This window comes from Phyllostomus discolor, chromosome 1 (genome assembly GCF_004126475.2).
Source record: "Phyllostomus discolor isolate MPI-MPIP mPhyDis1 chromosome 1, mPhyDis1.pri.v3, whole genome shotgun sequence".
NCBI classification, from domain to species: Eukaryota; Metazoa; Chordata; class Mammalia; order Chiroptera; family Phyllostomidae; genus Phyllostomus; species Phyllostomus discolor.
The window spans coordinates 68764683-68784626 of NC_040903.2; the positions used below are offsets into that span (position 1 = coordinate 68764683).

General features: G+C 40.4%; 2 protein-coding genes and 1 long non-coding RNA gene across 7 annotated transcripts in view; 1 reads left to right on the forward strand and 2 right to left on the reverse strand.

Moving 5' to 3' along the window:
• PRPF18 (pre-mRNA processing factor 18) overlaps positions 1–3347 on the reverse strand; it is a 46698-nt gene extending 43351 nt beyond the window's left edge. Inside the window, exon 1 of one of the 4 annotated variants that reach the window (XM_028506097.2) lies at positions 3163–3345. In XM_028506097.2, the coding sequence (XP_028361898.1) occupies positions 3163–3228 (66 nt within the window). In that variant the 5' untranslated portion in view covers positions 3229–3345. Of the gene's footprint in view, positions 1–3162 lie in introns of all 4 variants that reach the window. The other 3 variants (XM_036024382.1, XM_036024387.1, XM_028506098.2) reach the window with 3 other exon arrangements.
• A 10027-nt stretch (positions 3348–13374) lies between these two features.
• RBM17 (RNA binding motif protein 17) overlaps positions 13375–19944 on the forward strand; it is a 63958-nt gene continuing 57388 nt past the window's right edge. Inside the window, exon 1 of one of the 2 annotated variants that reach the window (XM_036024362.1) lies at positions 13375–13554. The gene's annotated coding sequence lies outside the window, so the exon portion shown is untranslated. The remainder of the gene's footprint in view (positions 13555–19944) is intronic. The other variant, XM_028507133.2, reaches the window with a different exon arrangement.
• On the reverse strand, positions 15393–18128 carry LOC118500257. The gene is made up of 2 exons (XR_004902811.1): positions 17483–18128; positions 15393–16835 (listed from the first exon to the last, which is right to left on the reverse strand). It is a non-coding gene; the product is annotated as an uncharacterized LOC118500257 (long non-coding RNA).

The window sequence follows — 19944 nt, forward strand, 5'->3', positions numbered from 1 at the left end:
AAATGATGGGACTATTTCACACTAAAAAGCTGCACAGCAAAAGAAACTGCCAACAAAACAAAAAGGGAACCACTGAATGGGAGAAGACATTTACAGACAACAGCTCTGACGGGGGTTAATATCTAAAATATATAAAGAATTCATACAGCTAAACACCAAACTACCCATTTAAAAAATGGTCAGAGGGCATGAACAGACACTTCTCCCAAGAAGACATAACAAATGATCAACAGATATATGACAAGATGCTCACCTTCACTGGCTGTTAGGGAAGTGCAACTCAAAACTACAATGAGGTTCCCCCTATACCTGTTAGAATGGCTAGTACTAACAAGACAAGCAATAACAAGTATTGGAGAGGGTGTGGAGAAAAAGGAACCCTCATTCACCGCTGGTGGGAATGTAAACTGGTACAGCCACTAGGGCAAACAGTACAGAGGTGCCTCAAAAAATTAAGAATAGAGTTACCATATGATTCAGCAGCCCCTCTTCTGGGTATCTACCTGAAAATTTTGAAATCAGTTATTCACAAAAACATATGCACCCCTATGTTCAGTGCAACAATTATTCAGTGGCCAAGACATGGAAACAACTAGTGTCCTTCACTAGCTGACTTGATAAAGATGTGGGACATATATACAATGGAATACTCCTTAGCCATAAAAAGAAATGAAATATCACCATTTGCGGCAACATTTGCAGTGGCATTTCAGTACCCCATAGTTACACCAGGCAGAACATTTCAGTACAGGTGTTAGGAGGCTTCTTTGAGCAGCTTCTCCAGGTTCACAAAGGGGCACTCACAAGGTTTTTACTATTTCAACTATCAGGCTAACAATTAAAAGCTGGGAAACTGCTTGGAACTGCCAAGATGAGGAGGCTCTTCTGAACAATATACAACAGAGATGGGAGGTTCCTAGCTAAAGATACAGCAATGAAGACAATTCAGGGATCTGCAACCAGCATTTCAATAAAATTGATTAAAATAATAAAATAAATGGTAGAATAGCATGTAGGAAAGAAGAATTATTTCATGAAACTATTTCATACAAATGTCAAGACAAAATATTAATTTCTTCCTGTGGCTACAGCAGTGAAAAAGTATGAAAGTTATTGAGTTACTGACACTATGATACAGAAAGAAAGTCTATAAAGCAACTGCTCTTATACCGCTGTAAATCAAAACACAGCACCCCCACGCATACAAAAACAAAAGATGTCCAGTGACTCATACTCTCCTCCTATACAGACACACCTCGGAAATATTGCCTGTTTGCTCCAGACCATCACAAAAAAGTGAGTGTCAAAATAAAGCAAGCTATAACTTTTTTGCTGGTGGAGGGTCTTGCCTTAAATTTGTAAAAAACGTGGTATCTGTGAAGCGCGATAAAGCGAAGCACATTAAAATGAGGTATGCCTCTATTATTCAAGAGGACTCCCTACATGATTATGCAAAGTCACACATTATGGACATAGAGAGAGAGCTCAGCTTTCTGTGATTCAATTTTCCCTCAGCTTTAGATTTCTACATCCTGGCCCTCCTAACATCAACTATGCATTCCAATATCTACATTACCTTTCCAAATACTCTCAAATCACTCATCTGAAGAAAAAGGGTCCCTAAAGCAGAGATAAAAATTAAGCTACAGATATAGACACTCTTTCCCCTTTTATCTGCTAAATAATATTCTATGTAATGAGCTCTAATTTGCTAATTATTTTTAGTTTCGTTGATTATGAAATCAACCATTCACCAAATAATCCCAACTCACACTACTACGTCATAGACATTAATCTTACATTATATCCAAAGACCTGAGCAAATGTTCTCCAAGTGTGGTCCCAAGACACCTGGGGTCCTTCAGATACTTTGCAAGGGTCTGTAAGATCCAACATTTTTTCAGCACTGAGGTACTATTTGCCTGTACGCTGCTGGACTTTCGTACTAAGGGTGAAAAGCAAGGGTAAGTCTCCTGAACCTTGGTGAGTATACACACAGCACTTCTCATTTATACGGAAATATGATGATTGGAAGGAAAGCACTTGTGCGATTAAGTTACAAGCTAAACTGGCTGCTTTTTCTCATGGAATATTATTTTTACGTCAAAGAATGCCTACACACTATAGTTATTAAGGCTTAGACTTCCCAAAAATGAACAAGGTGAACTTGTCACTTCCAGGAAACAACTGGTAGCACTTGCTGCCTATGATAAAATGTCAGCTTTCCAGTGAAAATGAAAGTGTGGCGATCTTAGATCTGTCCCCACGAGCCTGATAGTTTCTTGATACTTAAAGATACTTCCCATAAAGTCACTCGTGACATTAAATGAAATTTTTAAAACATGGTGGACTGAAATATATCCACGTTTGGAAGATGGGCATAATTCAGTGAGCCGTTACTGTAATCAGTGAATTAATACAATATATAAATATTTTAAAAGATTCTCAGCTCTAACTTCTAACACAGTAAATATCGATAAACACATAAACAAACCCCTTTGGGATCCTCAGGATCTTGGAAGCGTTAGTGGGGTCCTCACAGCAAAAGCTTTGAGAATCGGTCGTCTAAGTTATTGTTATGCAATAAAGTAATGGAGATCAACTTTGGGACGTTCCTAAAGCACACAATTATTTCTCCTTTTCTCCGTTCTTCCAACAGTGAAGAGCTGGCCAACAGACTCTTCTATGCATGTTGAGAAGAGAAGGAATAATAATTTTAAAAAAAAATTTAACCAGTAGGAAGAAATCAAAATTAGAAACTAATTCTGAATCGGCCCTTCCTCTATGCTTCAGCTGGGTACAAACCCTTAGTAAAACCACAGATGTAACGACCACAAGAATTGGGGCAGAATTCCGACGACTACCGACAAATGAGGATGAGTATAAGGGGCAGTTACTGAAACTGCGAGAGAATTTAAAGGGCAGCTAAGCGAAATTTTGCCAAAACCTTGGCTTTTTCTGGAGCTCCCCTACCCGCTTCCTAAAGCTCTGGAGTAAAAAGGATCATTGGTGGACCGGGAGGGGCCGCTCCAGGGTAGTCGGGGGCCCCTCTCGTTAAGCCCCACCCCTGCCGGAGTCCGGTCAGTACCAGGCCCCTCGCTCCCAGCCTCCCCTCTCGCCGACCACTACACTACCCCGCGCCCACGACCAGAGACTCCTCACCACCAAGAGGTTCCGGTCCTCCACCAGCTGCCGCTTCCGGAGGATCTCCGACTTCAGGACGTCCATGTCTCCCGGCTTTAAGCTAGCTTCCCCCTCCGGCTCCTCCGACGAACCCTCACCCAGCGGGCGCAGCTGAACCACCTACGCTGCCAGCGCAAATGCTGGCGGACCACAATGACAGTGGCGCTTCCGGCGGAAGCTGAGGTGAGCGGCAGGAGAAACAGAACGCCGAGTGTACCTGTTTGGACAAAGGCGCTGTGGATTAGCGGCCCCTGGTGGCGCCCTCCAGCAGTGCGCCAGTGCCTCCCACTACTGCAAGTAGACTGAAAGGCCAGTTTTCTGAATGGTGTGCAGGTCGACATGCTTCATTTTTAACGATGTTTTGTACCTGCTTGTAACTACTAGTTCAGGTCCAAAAACTCCCTCGCAGAACACCTCAATTATTTTTAAAAGTGCCACATCCCTACTTTTTATACCAGAAGTTCATATCAGACTTTCTGAAGTTATCTGCTTGCCAAAATAAAGTACTAGATAGAATGAGAGACATGAACAATACTACCAGCTCATTAATATAAAGAAAAAATGGTAGTGTTCATTGCTAGCCTATTAAATTCCCTGTAAAGTTAAGCAACTACATCCATTTAAGGTTTTTTTGGAAGTAAATATAGCATTCCCATCCTTAAATACCTCACAGGAACACTGTAAAAATCTTGAGATGTCAGATCTGAAAGTTTCTTCTGAACTACAAGGTGCAGCCCTTAAGTAAAGACTGATTTTAATGACCCTCTTATCTGCTTCTGTGGCTCTCACCACCCCTCCCACCTGCAGTCTCCTCCAACTGCCCCCTGAATATCCAAATCTTTCCCTAGTTCCAAGTCCAGCCTCTCAGGAGCTCTCCACCAGACCCTGAACTGGGTCCTTCCTCCCAACTCTGCTTTTGCCCACTGCCCTTGTCTCCTTGTCTACATGTCTGCGATTTTCAACCTTTTTGATCTCATGGCACACATAAACTACTAAAATTCTGCCCATCTGACAAAAAATAAGTATAATTTTGATTCATTCACACCAAATGTTATTGTTGTCTTGGCTCTAGTAGGATTTTTTTTATTTGACAGTCGAAGATAAAAGAGGTCAGTGGCCTGACTGAGTAGTCAGGTACTACATGTTTTTAAAATTTTTGTGGCACACCAGTGTGTTGTGATGCACCAGTTGAAAATCACTGCTCAATATTCCTAGACTACACTTAGCATTGTTCTTTTCACTACTTGCCATTCAGGGTGTGTTTGTTAAATTAACACATGAAATTTGAAAGGCCCTAGAGGAACTTCTGTAGACACCTTATGGCAGTGAGAAGTGATAGTTGAGAATGGAGGAGAAGACTATAAAAACCCAAACTCAGGACTATAAAATTCTGCATATATATACAGTCTCACTGACTGAAGTAAATAAGTGTTGATAGGGGCCAATAATGATCAATCTTAAATGCCAGGCTAAGAAAAAGTTAAACAGGAAATCCTAAAATATAATGACATATTAGAATCTGAAAAATAGTTTAATGCTAGAAGAGAGGAATTCAAAGCATTCAACAGCATTAAACTCTTTCATGCAGTTGCTAACTTTAGGAACTGCCATGAAACTCATTTATTGGTATATATTTCATTGCTTTCCTAGATAATCTGTAATAACTAATGGATATTCAAAATAGTTTCTAATTAGTTTTAAATGGGGTTGTAAGTTATGGATGATTTGCACTTTAAGATGTCCTCATTTTGGAGGAAGAAAGACCTTCCATTTTCTTTTCTGTTTTATCAACAGAATGGTTCTTCCATGACAGTGGTTCTGGTGGTTGTGATTAGTTTTAGTAACAATAACAGTGTCTACCTTCCTTCTTTCCTTCTTTCCTTTTTTCCTTCCTTCCTTCCTTCCTTTCCTTTTTTAAACAGCATTCCTCTTTCATGACAACACTTGGACAGGAGTGATATGGTAGGAAAATCAAACAGGTTTCATCCTGCCCTTATTCATTGGTAGTGATTGTAATGTTAAACAGTAGCAACTCCTCCTTTTAGTGACTTGAATTATACCTAAAACTATTCTGAGTCAGCCTGGCACTCAAGGAATTGAGCTGCAATCATTTCTTCTAACATACACACTGACACTTACAAATCCTAAAAGTGTGTGTGCACACACACAGCAAAGGTGGTAACGATGGTAACTCTACAGAGGTGACACATGTTAATTAGGTTGATTATAATGATCTGACACAGTGTATACGTATATCAAAATGCTAAGTTCTGTACCTTAAGTATATGCAATGTTTTATGTCAGTAAAGTTTAATAAAGCTTTTTTTAAAAACAAGTGTGTATGTTGCAGGAGGTGAGGGTAAGGCCAAGTTTACTATGACATTTTCACCACGTGGCCTGTAGGGCACCAGTGATCTGGAACCTGCTGTCCTTCCAGAACAGCACTGCTCTCTCCATTGCTGCACTCCAGCCAGGCTGGTCTCCTGTCACTTCTTAAACACGCCACGCCCTTTCCTGCCTGATAGGCCTTCCTACTTGCTGTCGTTTCTGCCTGGAATAGTCCACTCTCCCCTTCAGGTCCTCCTTCAAATGGTGCGTCAAAGACCCTTTCCCTGACTGTGCCCTCAGTGACTGTTTTCAACCTTGTTTGATAGCAATAACCACTCTGTAGTTATCTCTTTTGTCTACTTACTTTATTTTTATAATCTTGAATTTTTCTATCATCATCCCTAATGGAATATAGACTCTTGGAAGGCAAGCAGGTACACTGTTTCTGGGTACACTGCAGGTGCTCAATAAATATTTGTTGCATGAATGAGCGGGAAATTTCACCATAATCGTAAGCTTTTCTGAATGTGTGCTTTTGCTTTTCTCTAACTGTGAGGTACAACAGAGGAGTGTCTGTTTCCCCCAGGAGCTTAGTAGAAAGTCACAGCTGCTGTGTGTTCCTCTGCTAACATGTTGCTCTAGATTCTAGCAGCAGCTGTGTAGTTCAATAAGCTTGGAGGATTCCTTTAGTAGCAGACACAACACACTGACACTTGGCTAAAGCAAGGCAGAACAGCTAGTTATGGATGGCTCCCAACCAGAGAGGGCCTTCAGGCAGGGCCACCCAGGGTTACACCTGGGACCAGGCCACCACCAAGCTGCAACCCTAGGGGGGATCTTACGTATGAGAATGGGGAGCTAAGTTTCATGAGCTCAGTATAGTCTGGCAAATTTAAATTTTTTAAAGATTTTATTTATTAGTTTTTAGAGATAAGAGGGAGGGAGGAAGAGAGAGAGAAAAGCATCAATCATTTGCCTCTCATACATGCCCTAACTGGGGATGGACCGCAACTCAGGTGTGTGCCTGACTGTGAACCAAACCAGGGATCCTTTGTGGGGTGACGCTCAACCAACTGACCCACACATGTCTGGGCAGGTGGGGCTAATTTGAAAATATTTCCTTGAGCTGGGGGCCTAGGAATTGTCCCTAGTCATGTGGTACCAGCTCCAGGGCCATGAGGGCAGTGCCTAGTGGCCTGGAGTGGGAAAGACCTCTAAGGAAAGGGGCCAGGGTGCAGACTTCCTCAGCAGTCTTTTTTAAGGGAACTGGCTGGCCTGTAGCCAGGGCCTCAAAACTGAGTCTCAGCAGCATTTAAAAGAAAAACTTTATTTTACTGTGCTCTTCATGTGTATATACTGTAGGTATCAGTATCAAAACCCATATACATTTACTTTGTACCAGATGTTTATAGAGAAATGGCATTATGAAAATACTTGTGTTTGCATTAGTTTTGTGGATCTAAGCATTCCCTATTTGGTAGTTTAGCAAACTACCCTTTAGAAATGAAATTTACATTTTCCTATTATTTTGACCATATGTGTTAATTAACTCAAATGAAATGATATTTCTCTCTTTCTCCTTTCCCCCACCGTGTATATACGTGCAAAGCACATGAACAAAGAAGGTGGCTCAGTGCTTCTGACTCTGCCCTTTTAGAAAGTGGATGTGGAACTAGTAACCATAAAAGTTACTATCTCAAAGTAACTTTTGAGTAAATATTAATCCAGTAGAATTCATATATGTACCAGTTAATAGGTGTTTTCACCCTTTAGCTATTATAAATAACACTTGAAATCTCCAAAATTCCTTCTTTGGGTTATTGGCATTGAAACTCACCTTACTGTATTTTTTGCCAAGGTATGGTTATAGTAGGAATTTTTTAAAAATATGACATCAGGTAAACAAGTACTATAAATTTATATTTAATTTGGATATTTGTGCAAATGTCAGTGTATTCCTACTAACAAGTGAATTGTTCCAAAATCTAAAGTATTTGTACTACAGAACACATTGTTATGCTCCTCTCATTTGGAATTATTTCAGTGAAATCTGTTATGACTTATAACAACTTGACCTTTTTTGACTTTAGTGCTTTATTTTCAAGAGCCAAGACATGGGAAATGAATTGTGGTCATTGATGAATAAATTCATAAATAACATGGCATATATACACACACACACACACACACACATATAATATGTGGAATATCATTAAGCCATAAAAAGAAGGAAATTCTGTGTTTTGTGACAACATGGATGGATCTTGAGGGCATTTTGCTAAGTGAGGCAGGTCAGACAGAGAAGGACAAATACTGCATTATCTCACTTATATGTGGGATCTGAAAAAACAAACTGAACTCATAGATACAGAGAACAGATCAGTGGTGCCAGACAGGGGGGTGTGAGGGAGAAGGTGATCAAGAGGTACAGACTTCCAGCTAGAAGATAAGCAAGTCCTACCACACACTGATGTTTCTCCCTCTCTCTCCCTCCTCCCCTCTATCTAAAAATAAATAAATAAAATCTTAAATAAAAGAAAAAGATAAGCAAGTCCTGAGGATGTAATGTACAGCGTGGCAACTGTAGTTAACACTACTGTACAGCATATAGCAGGTCCTCACATAATGCCATTTTATTCACCATTTTATTACAATGTCGATGAGTTGCCCTAGGAACTTCACTCTTATTTATGTTAGTTAGCCTATGGTAAAATTGGTTTCATTATATGTCACTTTGCTTAAAGTTGCAGAGCTGATCAATGGTAAGTAAGGACTTTCTTTATGTGAAAATAGCTAAAAAAAAAAAACAAGAAAGAAAATTGCTAAAAGTTCTCATTACAAAAAAAGTACTGTAACTCTGTGGCATAATGGATGTTAACTGAATTATGGTAATTACTTCACAGTACATACATTTATCAAGTCATTATGTTGTACACTTTAGACTAATACAGTGTTATATGTTGATTATATCAATAAAACTGGGAAGAATTTTACATTGTAATAGTAAAAGTTCTAAGTGACTTTTATGGTCTTAGGATGGAAAAAGACTTTCTAAGCATCACATAAAGTTGGGAAACAATAGGAACCTCTATAAACAGAGGAACTATAATGGCATTAGGAACCTCTGGGGTAACTTTGAACATTCCAACATCTGAATCATAGGAGTATCAGAAGGAGAATAGGAAGAGCAAGAAATTGAAAACTTATTTGAAAAAATAATGAAGGAGAACTTCCCCAATCTGGCAAAGGAAATAGACTTCCAAGAAGTCAAAGAAGCTCAGGGAGTCCAAAAGAAGTTGGACCCAAGGAAGCACACACCAAGGCACATCATAATTACACTACTCAGGATGAAAGACAAGGAGAAAGACAAGGAGAATGATATTCTATCATTTAGAATGGAAGGGCAGAATGCTTTCCAGATAAGGTGAAGTTAAAGGAGTTCATGACATCACCAAGCCCTTATTATATGAAGTGTTAAAGGGACTTATCTAAGGAAAAGAATAAGATAAGAAACTATGAACAGTAAAATAACAACAAACTCACAACTATCAACTACCAAACCTAAAAAACAACAACAACAAACAAACCTAAGGAAAGAACTAGAACAGGAACAGAATCACAGAAATGGATATCACATGGAGGGTTATCAGTGAGGAGGGGTTGGAGGGAGAATACGGGAGAAGGCACAGGGAAAAAGGAGCATAAATAGTAGATACAAAAAAGACAGAGGAAGGTTAAGAATAGGATAGGAAATGGAGAAGCCAGTGAACATAGATGTAGGACCCATGGACATGAACTAAGGGGGTTGGATTGTTGGAGGCAACTGGGGTATCAGGTGGAAATCAGCAAAGAGGAACAGATGGGACAACTGTAAGCGTAATTAATAAAATACACTAAATAAAAAAAGAAGAAAAAGAAAATGAGATTCAATCAGACACAACTAAAAAATCAAGCAATCAAGAGATATGGTAAATGCGAGATGCATGAGGTTGGTGCTTTACAGCAAATTTTCTTATAAGGACAAAGAGCACACTGTAAACTAATAAAAAGTACAGTAGAGTAAATATGTAAACCAGTAATATAGTCATTTATTTTCCAATCAAGTATTGATATTATGTACTATAGGATTAGGTAATAAATAGTATGTGCTATATTTTTATTAATTGTTTAATGTTTTCAATTATAGTTGACATTCAATATTATTTTGTATTAGTTTCAGGTGTACCACTTAGTATTGAGATAATTATGTAAACTACAAAGTGATCCCCAAATAATTCAAGTACCATCTGGCACCATATGTAGTAATTAAACTATAAAATATTATTGGCTGTTATTTTATACAGCCAGCAGTGCAGTAGATTTGCTTACAACGGCAGCACCACACACACCTGAGTAGTGCACTGGGCTCCCGTGTAAGGGAGGTCACGATGTCACTAGACAACAGGACTTTTCAGCCTCATTATAACCTTATGGGACCACCGAGGTCATGTAGTCGGTCCATCTTGACTGGAATGTTGTGTGGAGCACGTGACCCCATGGGGCTGACTAAGAGTTTGTACCACTACCCTGCCTCAGTGGGAAACTAGACAACAGACTTAGACTGTAACAGGAACAGCTCTCTATGCCGGAGTTTACTTTCTGGAAAGTGAGAATAAGGAAAGTGCATGCAAGGAGCTCAATGTGGTTCTGCACTTGAAGTTTCCAGTAAAAGTGTTTTTATTCACTACTGTGTGTGTGCACAAGCACGAGTGCATCTGCACGAACCAACTCTCCCAGTTTTCCCAGCATCCCAGGAAACTGCTCTGCTGGCAAATCGGGACGGCTGGCCACCCTCCCGTGTACACGCACAGCAACGGACCTGGAAGAATGGGCGCCGGGGCTTTAATAGGACTTAATTCTCAGAAGGAGTTGTTGTAGATTCTTTCTGTTTAATCTGTTGCGCTTAGTTGTATACTCTAATATTTTTCCACGAGCGTATGTGTTGGTTTTAGGATCAGAAGAAAACCACATTTCTTCCAAACTGACATTTTTAAACACTTGAATACAGCCTCTAGAGCTATTAATAGCTGTGAAACTGTGAAATGATTTCCAAAGTATACACTGAGTCAAATGTTAGCATGGCAAACACAGTATCAGTGGTTTAATAAAAGGCATGTTATGCAGTCTATCATTACGCAGTGTTTTTAGTGCTAATTGTCTGAGTGTCACTTTCGTGTTCACAGTAGCACCTGTCTTGTTGGGTACTCAGGGATCAGCGGGATGATGTGTGTTAAAATCCCCAGCACTGGGTCAGCACTAGTTCTCCTCTGCTGTTCTATGAAAGTTCGACCTCTGTGCTCAACTGTCACCACTACTCTCTGCAATGCTTTTGCTCCACAGAGGAAGAGTGTAAGTTGAAAGGGTTACTAATCCTTCGTTTTTAAATCCCACTGATCACAGGTAAAGTCATTTCCCAATGCTGCCATGTAAACCACTGATTTGGCTTTAATGACCTGAGCACACTTTGAGGACCACATTAAGGTTGTCACTCAAAGCTGTACTCACCATCAAAGTCCTGAAATAAAACTTGCTTCTGCCCACACGCTATGGGGATGGCACCAAACTACATGATGGAAAAGACGACAGACCCCACGAGGTCACCTCTCAGATCAAGGTCTGAGTCTCCCTGCTGGAAAAACGGGAATGGCACTGGAAAGTGAGGAAAACATTGTATAAGTTTATTGACCATTTTAGGTGTGTGCATATGAAAACTTGGCATCTAAACCATATCCCCATTAAAGTAAAAATGCATAAAAATTACTTTTAAAAAATGTAATTTTTAATTGAAATATTAGTTTTCAAACAATCAAAACAATTCAAAATTTATGGAAAATCTCATCAATCAAGGAAAACAGACATCAATGGATAGAAAGTGAATTAAAATTTCTGAACAATTTCAGAAAATTCTACATATAATTAAAAATTACCGGGGAAAAATACTCCGGGCTGGTGTAGCTCAGTGGATTGAGCGCGGGCTGGGAACCAAAGTGTCCCAGGTTCTATTCCCAGCCAGGGTACATTCCTGGGTTGCAGGCCATAACCCCCAGCAACCGCACATTGATGTTTCTCTCTCTCTCTCTCTTTCTATCTCCCTCCCTTCCCTCTCTAAAAATAAATAAAAAAATAAAAAAATATTTTAAAAAATTACTGGGGAAAAATACAGTACAAATAAGCAAAAATATAAATGCAGAGCTGCTATAGTCCCACCTACCCAGAGAAAAATCATACTGGCAAATATTCCTTAGATGCTTTCTCTGCATATGGTTACATATTTTGGAAACAAAAATAGATTCTTCCATATAAATTGTCCCCCAAAATAATTGAATTTCACTGTCATTATTGACTATTTAGTCTGCTGGTGAATTTTTGCTCTTACAGGCTTTCCTTCTAGTGCACCCACACATTTGTTTAATTTCGCTCCTCCCGGTCCTCTGGCAGTGTTTGTCTTGCGTGCTATGAAGTTTCATTCCAGCCACTTCCTGCCAGCCTAAGCCCCTCCCTCATCTCCTTTCCTCCCAGAGCATCTGCCATGCTAATTTCTAGTTTTTGACTAATGCTACCATCTATTTCTGCCCACCTTCCTCCCAGCTGCTGAGCACTGCTGGAGGAGTGCCATATATCTTGTATTGCTGGGCATCACTAGATATGTTTTTTCTCCAACCTGGACTCATCCACTGTGCCTTGTGTCTTGTCCCTCTTCTGAATCTCCACAATTTGTTCATCCTTCCTTCTAACTGCATGGCCTGGGTTAAAGTCCCCCATCTCATTAAGCGTCAGATTCTCAGTTGCTAAAATAAAAGTAGTATTAGTTACTTTGGACAGGAAGTGGAAGTAAGAATGATGTTTCTAATGTACTCAGAAACGAGCAGGAAACATAATTTCTTCCTGAGAAACTACAAAACCCCAAACAATGCAGGTGACTGTATCTGTGGCCTGTGAATAAAAAATTTGTCTGTCAATGTGTGGCTTAATGATTCGGGAATGCACAACACTCCAGCCAGAAGGAGGGCAGTGGTAGGAAATAGCCTGCAACCTGGAGATCTCCAACATATGAGATCTGCTTAATCATCTATTATTTCAGATTCTCCATTGACTCCTTACTGTATTTCTTTCTTTTCTCTTTTTACTCCTTTCTGGTAATCTGTAATTACCAGATTTTACTTGGTTATATTCTTTCTATGTTCCTTTGTCCTGAGATATATACTTACTTAAATGTCCATTTGATTTACCAGTTTGAAATATTTTACCTCAAATTATATATATGAAAATCATATTTACACAGAATCCCATTTTCTCTTTTCCTCCCAATTTTTGTTATGTTGTTTTTAAATTGTGAGGCTTTATAACATGTATGTAACCTTAATTCCATATGTATTGTTTCCTTAGTCGTACCTTTACTTTTGTGCTTGTTGCCATTTCTTTTGCAGTATTTTTGCACTCATCTCACCTATGGTGATTAATGTTCAGCGTTGCGTATGTACAAGAATGGTTTTGAATGGATGACAGCGAAGGGCTCAGAGGGATTCTCCCCTTCTCTCCTATTAGTAGGCACTTGACAGTACACAGTTGGCTGCCAAAGACCATCTTTGCAGCTTTGGACCATTTGTCCTTCTCACCATCTGTGGTCACTGGGCACTTTCCTCAGTATCAAATTTCACAAATTTGTGCCACTGTTGACACCTCTTGGCTTTAGAGAAGCATGCTGGAGGAAGCGCGGGGGGGGGGGGGTGGGGGGGGGGCACGGTGCAGTGAGGTCCTCCCTCCAGCAAGGGGCGTCGCGGGCAGGCGACTGCGGCACAGGTGAGCCTCTCTCTCTCAGCCGTACGCTTTCTCTTAGTCCGCGGCGGCTCGGACCCTGCGGCCTCAGCGTAGTGGTTGGAACCGGTAGTGGGCTGCGAGGTCACAGGCTTACACTAAGTGGACCCGGTCTTCCCTCCCGCGGCGTCTTGTCCTTGGTGCGCCGCCGTGGCGTGGCCCATGGGTACAGTCGGCCCGGCGGCTCGGGTAAGTGGCGTCCCGGGCGGGAGCGGGTCCCGCGGGTGGGGGGGGGGGTGCTTTGGATGCAAGGCCGTGGCTTTAGGCCGCACCGCAGTGGAGCGGGAGATCCCGGGCCGGTCCCTCGAGCCGCCGGCGTCCTCGGGCAACAGGCGGGCCTCGGGTCCGGCCCCGGCGACCCTCCGTGTTTCCCTTTGCGCCCCGCCGTCGCTTTCCTTTATTTGCCTCGGGTCACCAGAGCCTCGAACTCTTCCACTCTTCGTTCTTCCTTTTCCCGTTTGTCTCTTACCGTCTCTTTTGGACCCGAGGACGTTTTTCTTTCCCCTCCTTAATTAGACTTGTTTTGAAAAGTTGCTCAGTCCCTGGACCCCGGTAGGCAGGCCCCTGTCACCTGTGGCCCGGCACACTTGCACTCCTGCAAGACCCCAGGGAGTGGAGAGGAGAGAAGCTAGTTACTTCGTGGCCACAGAATACCAGAAGTGGTCGTTTCTCAAAGATGAGGGGCGGGTGAAGGAAATCTTGACTGCAATATTAGCTTGCTCCTTGTCCTTTTCAAGTGGTGCTTTAGCTCTGGTGTTCAGTCTTCGAGCATTTTTTGACGGTCACCTGTGGCCTAGACCATATGTAATGAACAGCAGATGCGAGATGAGTAAGATTCTACCCCTTCTTTCGGAGTTTGGTCTCTGGGGAATAATCTTAAAAACCTGTGCCCGGGTTGATCCAAGGACTAAGGTGGGGTCTGGGAAGGCTTCCAAGAGGGGGTGGCGCTTGCAACGAGTTTTAGAGGTGTTCTGTTAGATGTGCGAGACGGTGGGAAAAGGTTCCCCGAAGGGGAAAGAAGTGTAAAGGTAGCCTCGGCCACCAGGAGCACCGTAGTGCATTCTGGAAAATGCAGGTAAGGCAGAGAGAGAGAGGTTTGAGGGGAGGTGGGTCAGATCCAAAGGTTCTTTGAACAGACAGTAAAGGACAGCCGTTGAGGAGATTCATTGTTAGAAGCAGGTGTATGGTTGGAAAATATATTCTGGATAAGAATTAGATGAAGACTTTGTCTCCCAGCAGCAGGTGGCGTTTTTATAGAATGAAACTCAGTTTTCATATTTTTATAGGATAAAGGCTGCAGACATTTTGACTCTAATAAGAATATCCAGCAATATAGAGTAAAAAATGAGGAACTTAAACCGAGGGTGTTTTATTTTGAGAGTTTTATTAAGAAATGTGCCGCGTGCTGTACTGTTTGGGATAGGTAGTCAGACAGACAAAAATATAACCTGGTGTAAATAGAAGTGTTAATGGTGAAGAGCTCTTCTGATTGTGGAGTTCTGGAATGACTAAGGCTAGCCTTTATGGAAAATAAAAATTGGGGGAGAATTGTTGTGAGTTCCCAAATATAACTTTATAAAGTGGATTTCTTTTTACCTGTTTTGTTTTAAATTGTCTTCATGAAACAGATCAAGGGCTAGTAATCCCTCAAGTCTTTGTAGTAGTAAATTGTGAAGGACTTTCTGTTAATGCATCTAAATTACAGGGGACTCTGTAAGTCCATGTAAATTACATGGGCTTTGTTAGGAATACACTCCAGCCTGTGGTATCTTGATAATAATCAAGTCTGTGAGAATTGAGGAAAATACTAAACTAGGACAAGTGTGTCAGAGTCAAGGTATAGGGAAATTTAAAAATATCTTTTTAAAAAAGTCATTGTAAGTCTTATCCATGCAGCATGCCTTGTGTTACCTATATGTTTCTGTGGACGTCAATGTGCACTGCCCCTCGTAGTATCTGTCTTGTTCCTTTCACCTGTTCCTTTCCATCAGTACATACTTCCCATATTCTTTAGGCTTCATTTTCACCTCATGGCACATGAAGACCTATTTAGTAATATGAGAGCCTCCTACCAAGCTTGTTTCTTGAGGTGCTCAGATCTCAGACATTGACATTAATCATATGGTTGCAGTACTTTTTGTTCCTTTAATTATAGTATGCTATTTAAAATCTACCATAGTTGTATCAAATCCCAGTTACCATAAGTTGATATCTTTAAAAGGCAGATCTACAGATCTTACTGATTTATAATAATGTGATTTAAATAGGAGTGTGTTAATTTTCTATCCATTCACTGATATATTTAGAAAATATTTATAAAGCACTTACAATGTTTGAAGCATGGTGCTAAGCAAGAGATACAAGGATGAAGGCAGAAGCAGCCCGTACATTTAGGGAGCTTATGGTATAGTAAGAGAATCATGTGTCAACAACCTGTAAGAGGCATAACAAGTAAAAGTTGCCCTGGTCCCACTGTGTTGCAGGGAAACAAATTGGCGATAGTTTTATGTGTGAGTAGTAGTCACCAAAGGCTTCAGAGATGCACTTGAAAGATGAGCGGTTGGGACACATCTGAGACGACTGCTTCCACATTTTTTTTTCTGCCAGTGGGCGTGTTTAAAAAACATACTTTGCCAGCTTAGATAGAATCTTGAAAAATCATCGTTCTTCTAGCTAACCATGTTTGCTGTGTTTCTTCTTAAATGGAGCATATATGAAAGATATGTTGATCAAAAGGTGGTGTTACAATAAAAAAGAAGTAAATAGCAGGTATTTTAAGTTATAAAAGTCCGCTGTTTGTATTTGCATTTGATCCTGGCTTCTCGAGGTATATCCAAATGTTAGAAAGTGCTACTTTTTATTACCTGGCACAAGGCTTCATGATAAAAATGTGTTATATCATCTAACTAACATCTCAGCATGAATGAAGTTCAAGTCCTGGCTGTCAATGCATTTGTTACATTTAGTGGTAGTTGTGGGGAGAATGAATGAATCAACTATGGTATTTTTATAAGTGCTTTAAACAACTAAAATTAAAAGTATATACACCTTTTAAGGAATAGATGCAGTAAACCTATGTAAAGAAAATTATACAAAAGGAAGAGAGTAAGAAATTCATGTGAATGGGTTTCAGGTTGCTGCTCACCCGGGCCAGGGGAAATCACTTGAATGGGATGAGGGTGGGGAGGAGGGGACAGTTCAGATAGGTTGCATGTAGGTTCTTGTCTGAATCCTGACTCTTGTTTTGGGTGAAGTCACTGATGCTAGTAGCACTGTAGTAATTAATTAAAAGCAGGCCATACATATGAGGATGGATGATGAATATGCTGTTGCTGTAACTAATGAAGTCCTGTGGGTTTGAAGTTCAGTAAAAACGAAAAAGCTCTTTTGCATTTACTGTGACGCAGAGATCTGATTTAGAAGCACTTTGTTGCAGAAACTAGCAGATGATGCTAAGATGACATCAGTTTCTAGTATTTAAAGTGTATTTGAAGGTTTTGAAAATAGAATGGACTTTAACATAAGATTTTGTGGTATAATGATTTCTGAAGCTTGCAGGCAAGTCAAATCAAACCATCTTTTCGGATGGGGTTGTCCACAAACCATCTTCAGTTTAGAAATGGAATTGGAGGAAGAATGGTCTCATGAAACCTCATTAATTCAACTCTGAAGTCTTTGTTAAATATTGGATTCTTAGATGAAAGAACTCTGTTGGAGGCAGAGATCCTCTATACTGCTTGATTTTTTTTAACCTCCAAATTTGGGAAATATTTCTATGAGATGTGAGCCTTACAGATCAGGAAATATATGAGAGTTAATTAAACAGCACCCTGTTACCTCACACCCCCTCTCTCACGTCTTCCCTCCGTTTTACCTGTTCTTTTTTTTTTTTTTAACATTTTTTCATTGTATCTTTTCACTACCATTTATCACCCCCCTCCACCTCTCCCCACCCATCTCCCCCCAACCTGCAATCACCACACTGTTGTCGATGTCCATTGTTCTTTTTTTAATTGTAGTAAAATACACATAACATGAAGCTCGCCATTTTCACCGTGTTTAAGTGCATAGTACCGTGGTATTAAATCCATTCACATTGTGCAACCATTACCACCACCTATCTCCAGAAGTTTTTGCCTATTTTTTCTACGGGAAGCTGTGGGCATTGTGAAGTTTCACTACTAATTCATGTGGCTAAATAGACTTTATTTGACTATTAATATTTCAATATATGTTTATTAAATACCTACTCTGCACCAGAAATTGGAGGTGCAAAAATGAATACACTAATCTTTTCCCTTCGTAATTTAGTGGGCATTTGGTTAACCTGTTTCCATTGGTACTAACATTTCTAAATACCTTTTTTGATGAATTTCTCAAGTTTTTTATGAAGAGATATTGGAAGAAATAAAGTGGAGTTTGGGTTGCAATCACATTTTGATCATTTATCTTTATGTTTGTAATTTCCCAGAAAGCTTCATTTATATTTGTTTCCCAGTATGTGCTAGTCTTTGATTGCCTTTCTAAGAATAAAGAAAGACAGAACAAATGAATCCATAATTTTTACTAGGTTTTGATTTGGTGACTAACTGGATGAAGAGGGCTCAAAAAATTAAACTAGGGTAGATGAAAGATGCATGATTATTTCTGAAGTACTTTTTTTGAGAACCACAAGACTAAGCTGGACATTCAGAATTGTTTTTCTTGCTGTTGCTCTGTTTGAGTTTCTCAGATTAAAGTTTAAGGCTATCTTACCTAAATTATATTTTTTAATTATATTTTATTAATTATGTTAATATAGTTATCCTGATTTTATCCCCTTTGCCCCCTTCTACCTAGCACCCCTCACTCCCTCAGGCAATCCCCCCTCCATTGTTCATGACCATGAGTCATGCATATAAGTTCTTTTGCTACTCCATATCCTGTGTTGTGCTTTATATCCCCATGGCTATTCTGTAACTACCTACTTGTACTTCTTAATCCTCTCACCTCTTCACTCATTTCCCTATACCCCATTCCCCTCTGGCAACCACCAAAACACTCTCTGTCCATCATTCTGTCTCTGTTCTTGTTTGCTTAGTTTGTTTTTTAGATTCAATTGTTGATAGATTTGTATACTTTGCCATTTTACTGTTCATAGTTTTAATATTCTTTTTCTTAAATTAGTCCCTTATATTTCATATAATAACGGTTTGGTGATGATGAACTCCTTTAGTTTTTCCTTGTCTGGGAAGCTCTTTATTTGCCCTTCAAACTGAATGATAGCTTTGCTGGGTAGAGCAATCTCGAGGTCCCTGCTTTTCATGACTTTGAATATTTCTTGTGAATCCCTTCTAGCCTGCAAGGTTTCATTTGAGAAATCAGCTGACAGTCTTGTGGGAACTCCACTGTAGGTAACTAACTTCTTTTCTTTTGCTGCTTTTAAGATTCTCTCTTTATCTGTAAGCTTTGTAATTTTAATTATGATGTGTCTTAGAGTAGGCCTCTTTGCATCTATCTTGTTTTGGACTCTGTGCTTCCTGGATTTGCATGTCTATTTCCTTCACCAAATTAGGGAAGTTTTCTTTCATTCTTTTTTCAAATAGATTTCCAATTTTTTGCTCTTTCTCTTCTCCCCGTAGTCCCCCATGGTGCAAAAGTTGTCCCAGAGGCTGTTTATACTATTCCAATTTTTTTTAGATTCTGTGTTTTTTCTTGTTCTGATTGATTGTTTTGTTTCTTCCTTACGTTCCAAACCATGAATTTGATTCTCAGGTTCATCCACTCGACTGTTGTTTCCCTGTAAATAGTGCATTATTTCCATTAGTGTATCCTTCATTTCTGACTGGATCTTTTTTATGCTGTTGATGTCCTCACTAAATTCTTTGGGCATCCTTATAACCAATGTTTTTAATTCTGCATCTGCTAGATTGCTTATCTCCATTTCGTTTAGCTCTTCTTCTGGAGTTTTGATCTGTTCTTCATTTGGGCCATGTTGCTTTCTCCTCATTTTGGCAGCCTCCCTTTCTGTTTATTAGGTAGAGCTGTGTTGACTCCATGTCCTGTTAGTGTATCCTACTGTAGTAGGTGTCCTGTAGGGTTCAGTGGCACAGCCTCCCCTATCACCCAAGTTGGGTACTTGAGGTATGCTCCTATGTAGACTGAGTACACCTTCCTCCTATAGTTGATCCTTGGTTGTTGTTGGCAGATCAATGGGAGGAATTTACCCAGGCCATTCAGCTGCAAGATTTGCTGTGACCACTGACCGCCAACCTCTACTGTCTTTGGAGGATCAGCAGTGCAGGGTCAAGGTGATGGTGCTCCAATGTGGTCAGTAGCTGCCCCTTTGTTTTCCCAGGTGGTGCAGCCAAGGTCAGCCCTCATCTCTGTTTTTCTGGTCAAACAGTATTAGCCAGGTTGATGGATTCTCAGATCTAATACCAACTCAGGGCTTTGTGGCTCTGTGGGGGGAGGGTTGAGAAAGAGGTCAATGGCCTCTGGGCTCTTTGATGCCAGTCACTTCAGTTTCTCCCAGTATGTCACTGGTGCCTTTCAAGCTGTTACCCCAGGGTTGGAGCTCAGAGGGAGCGAGTCTGAGTA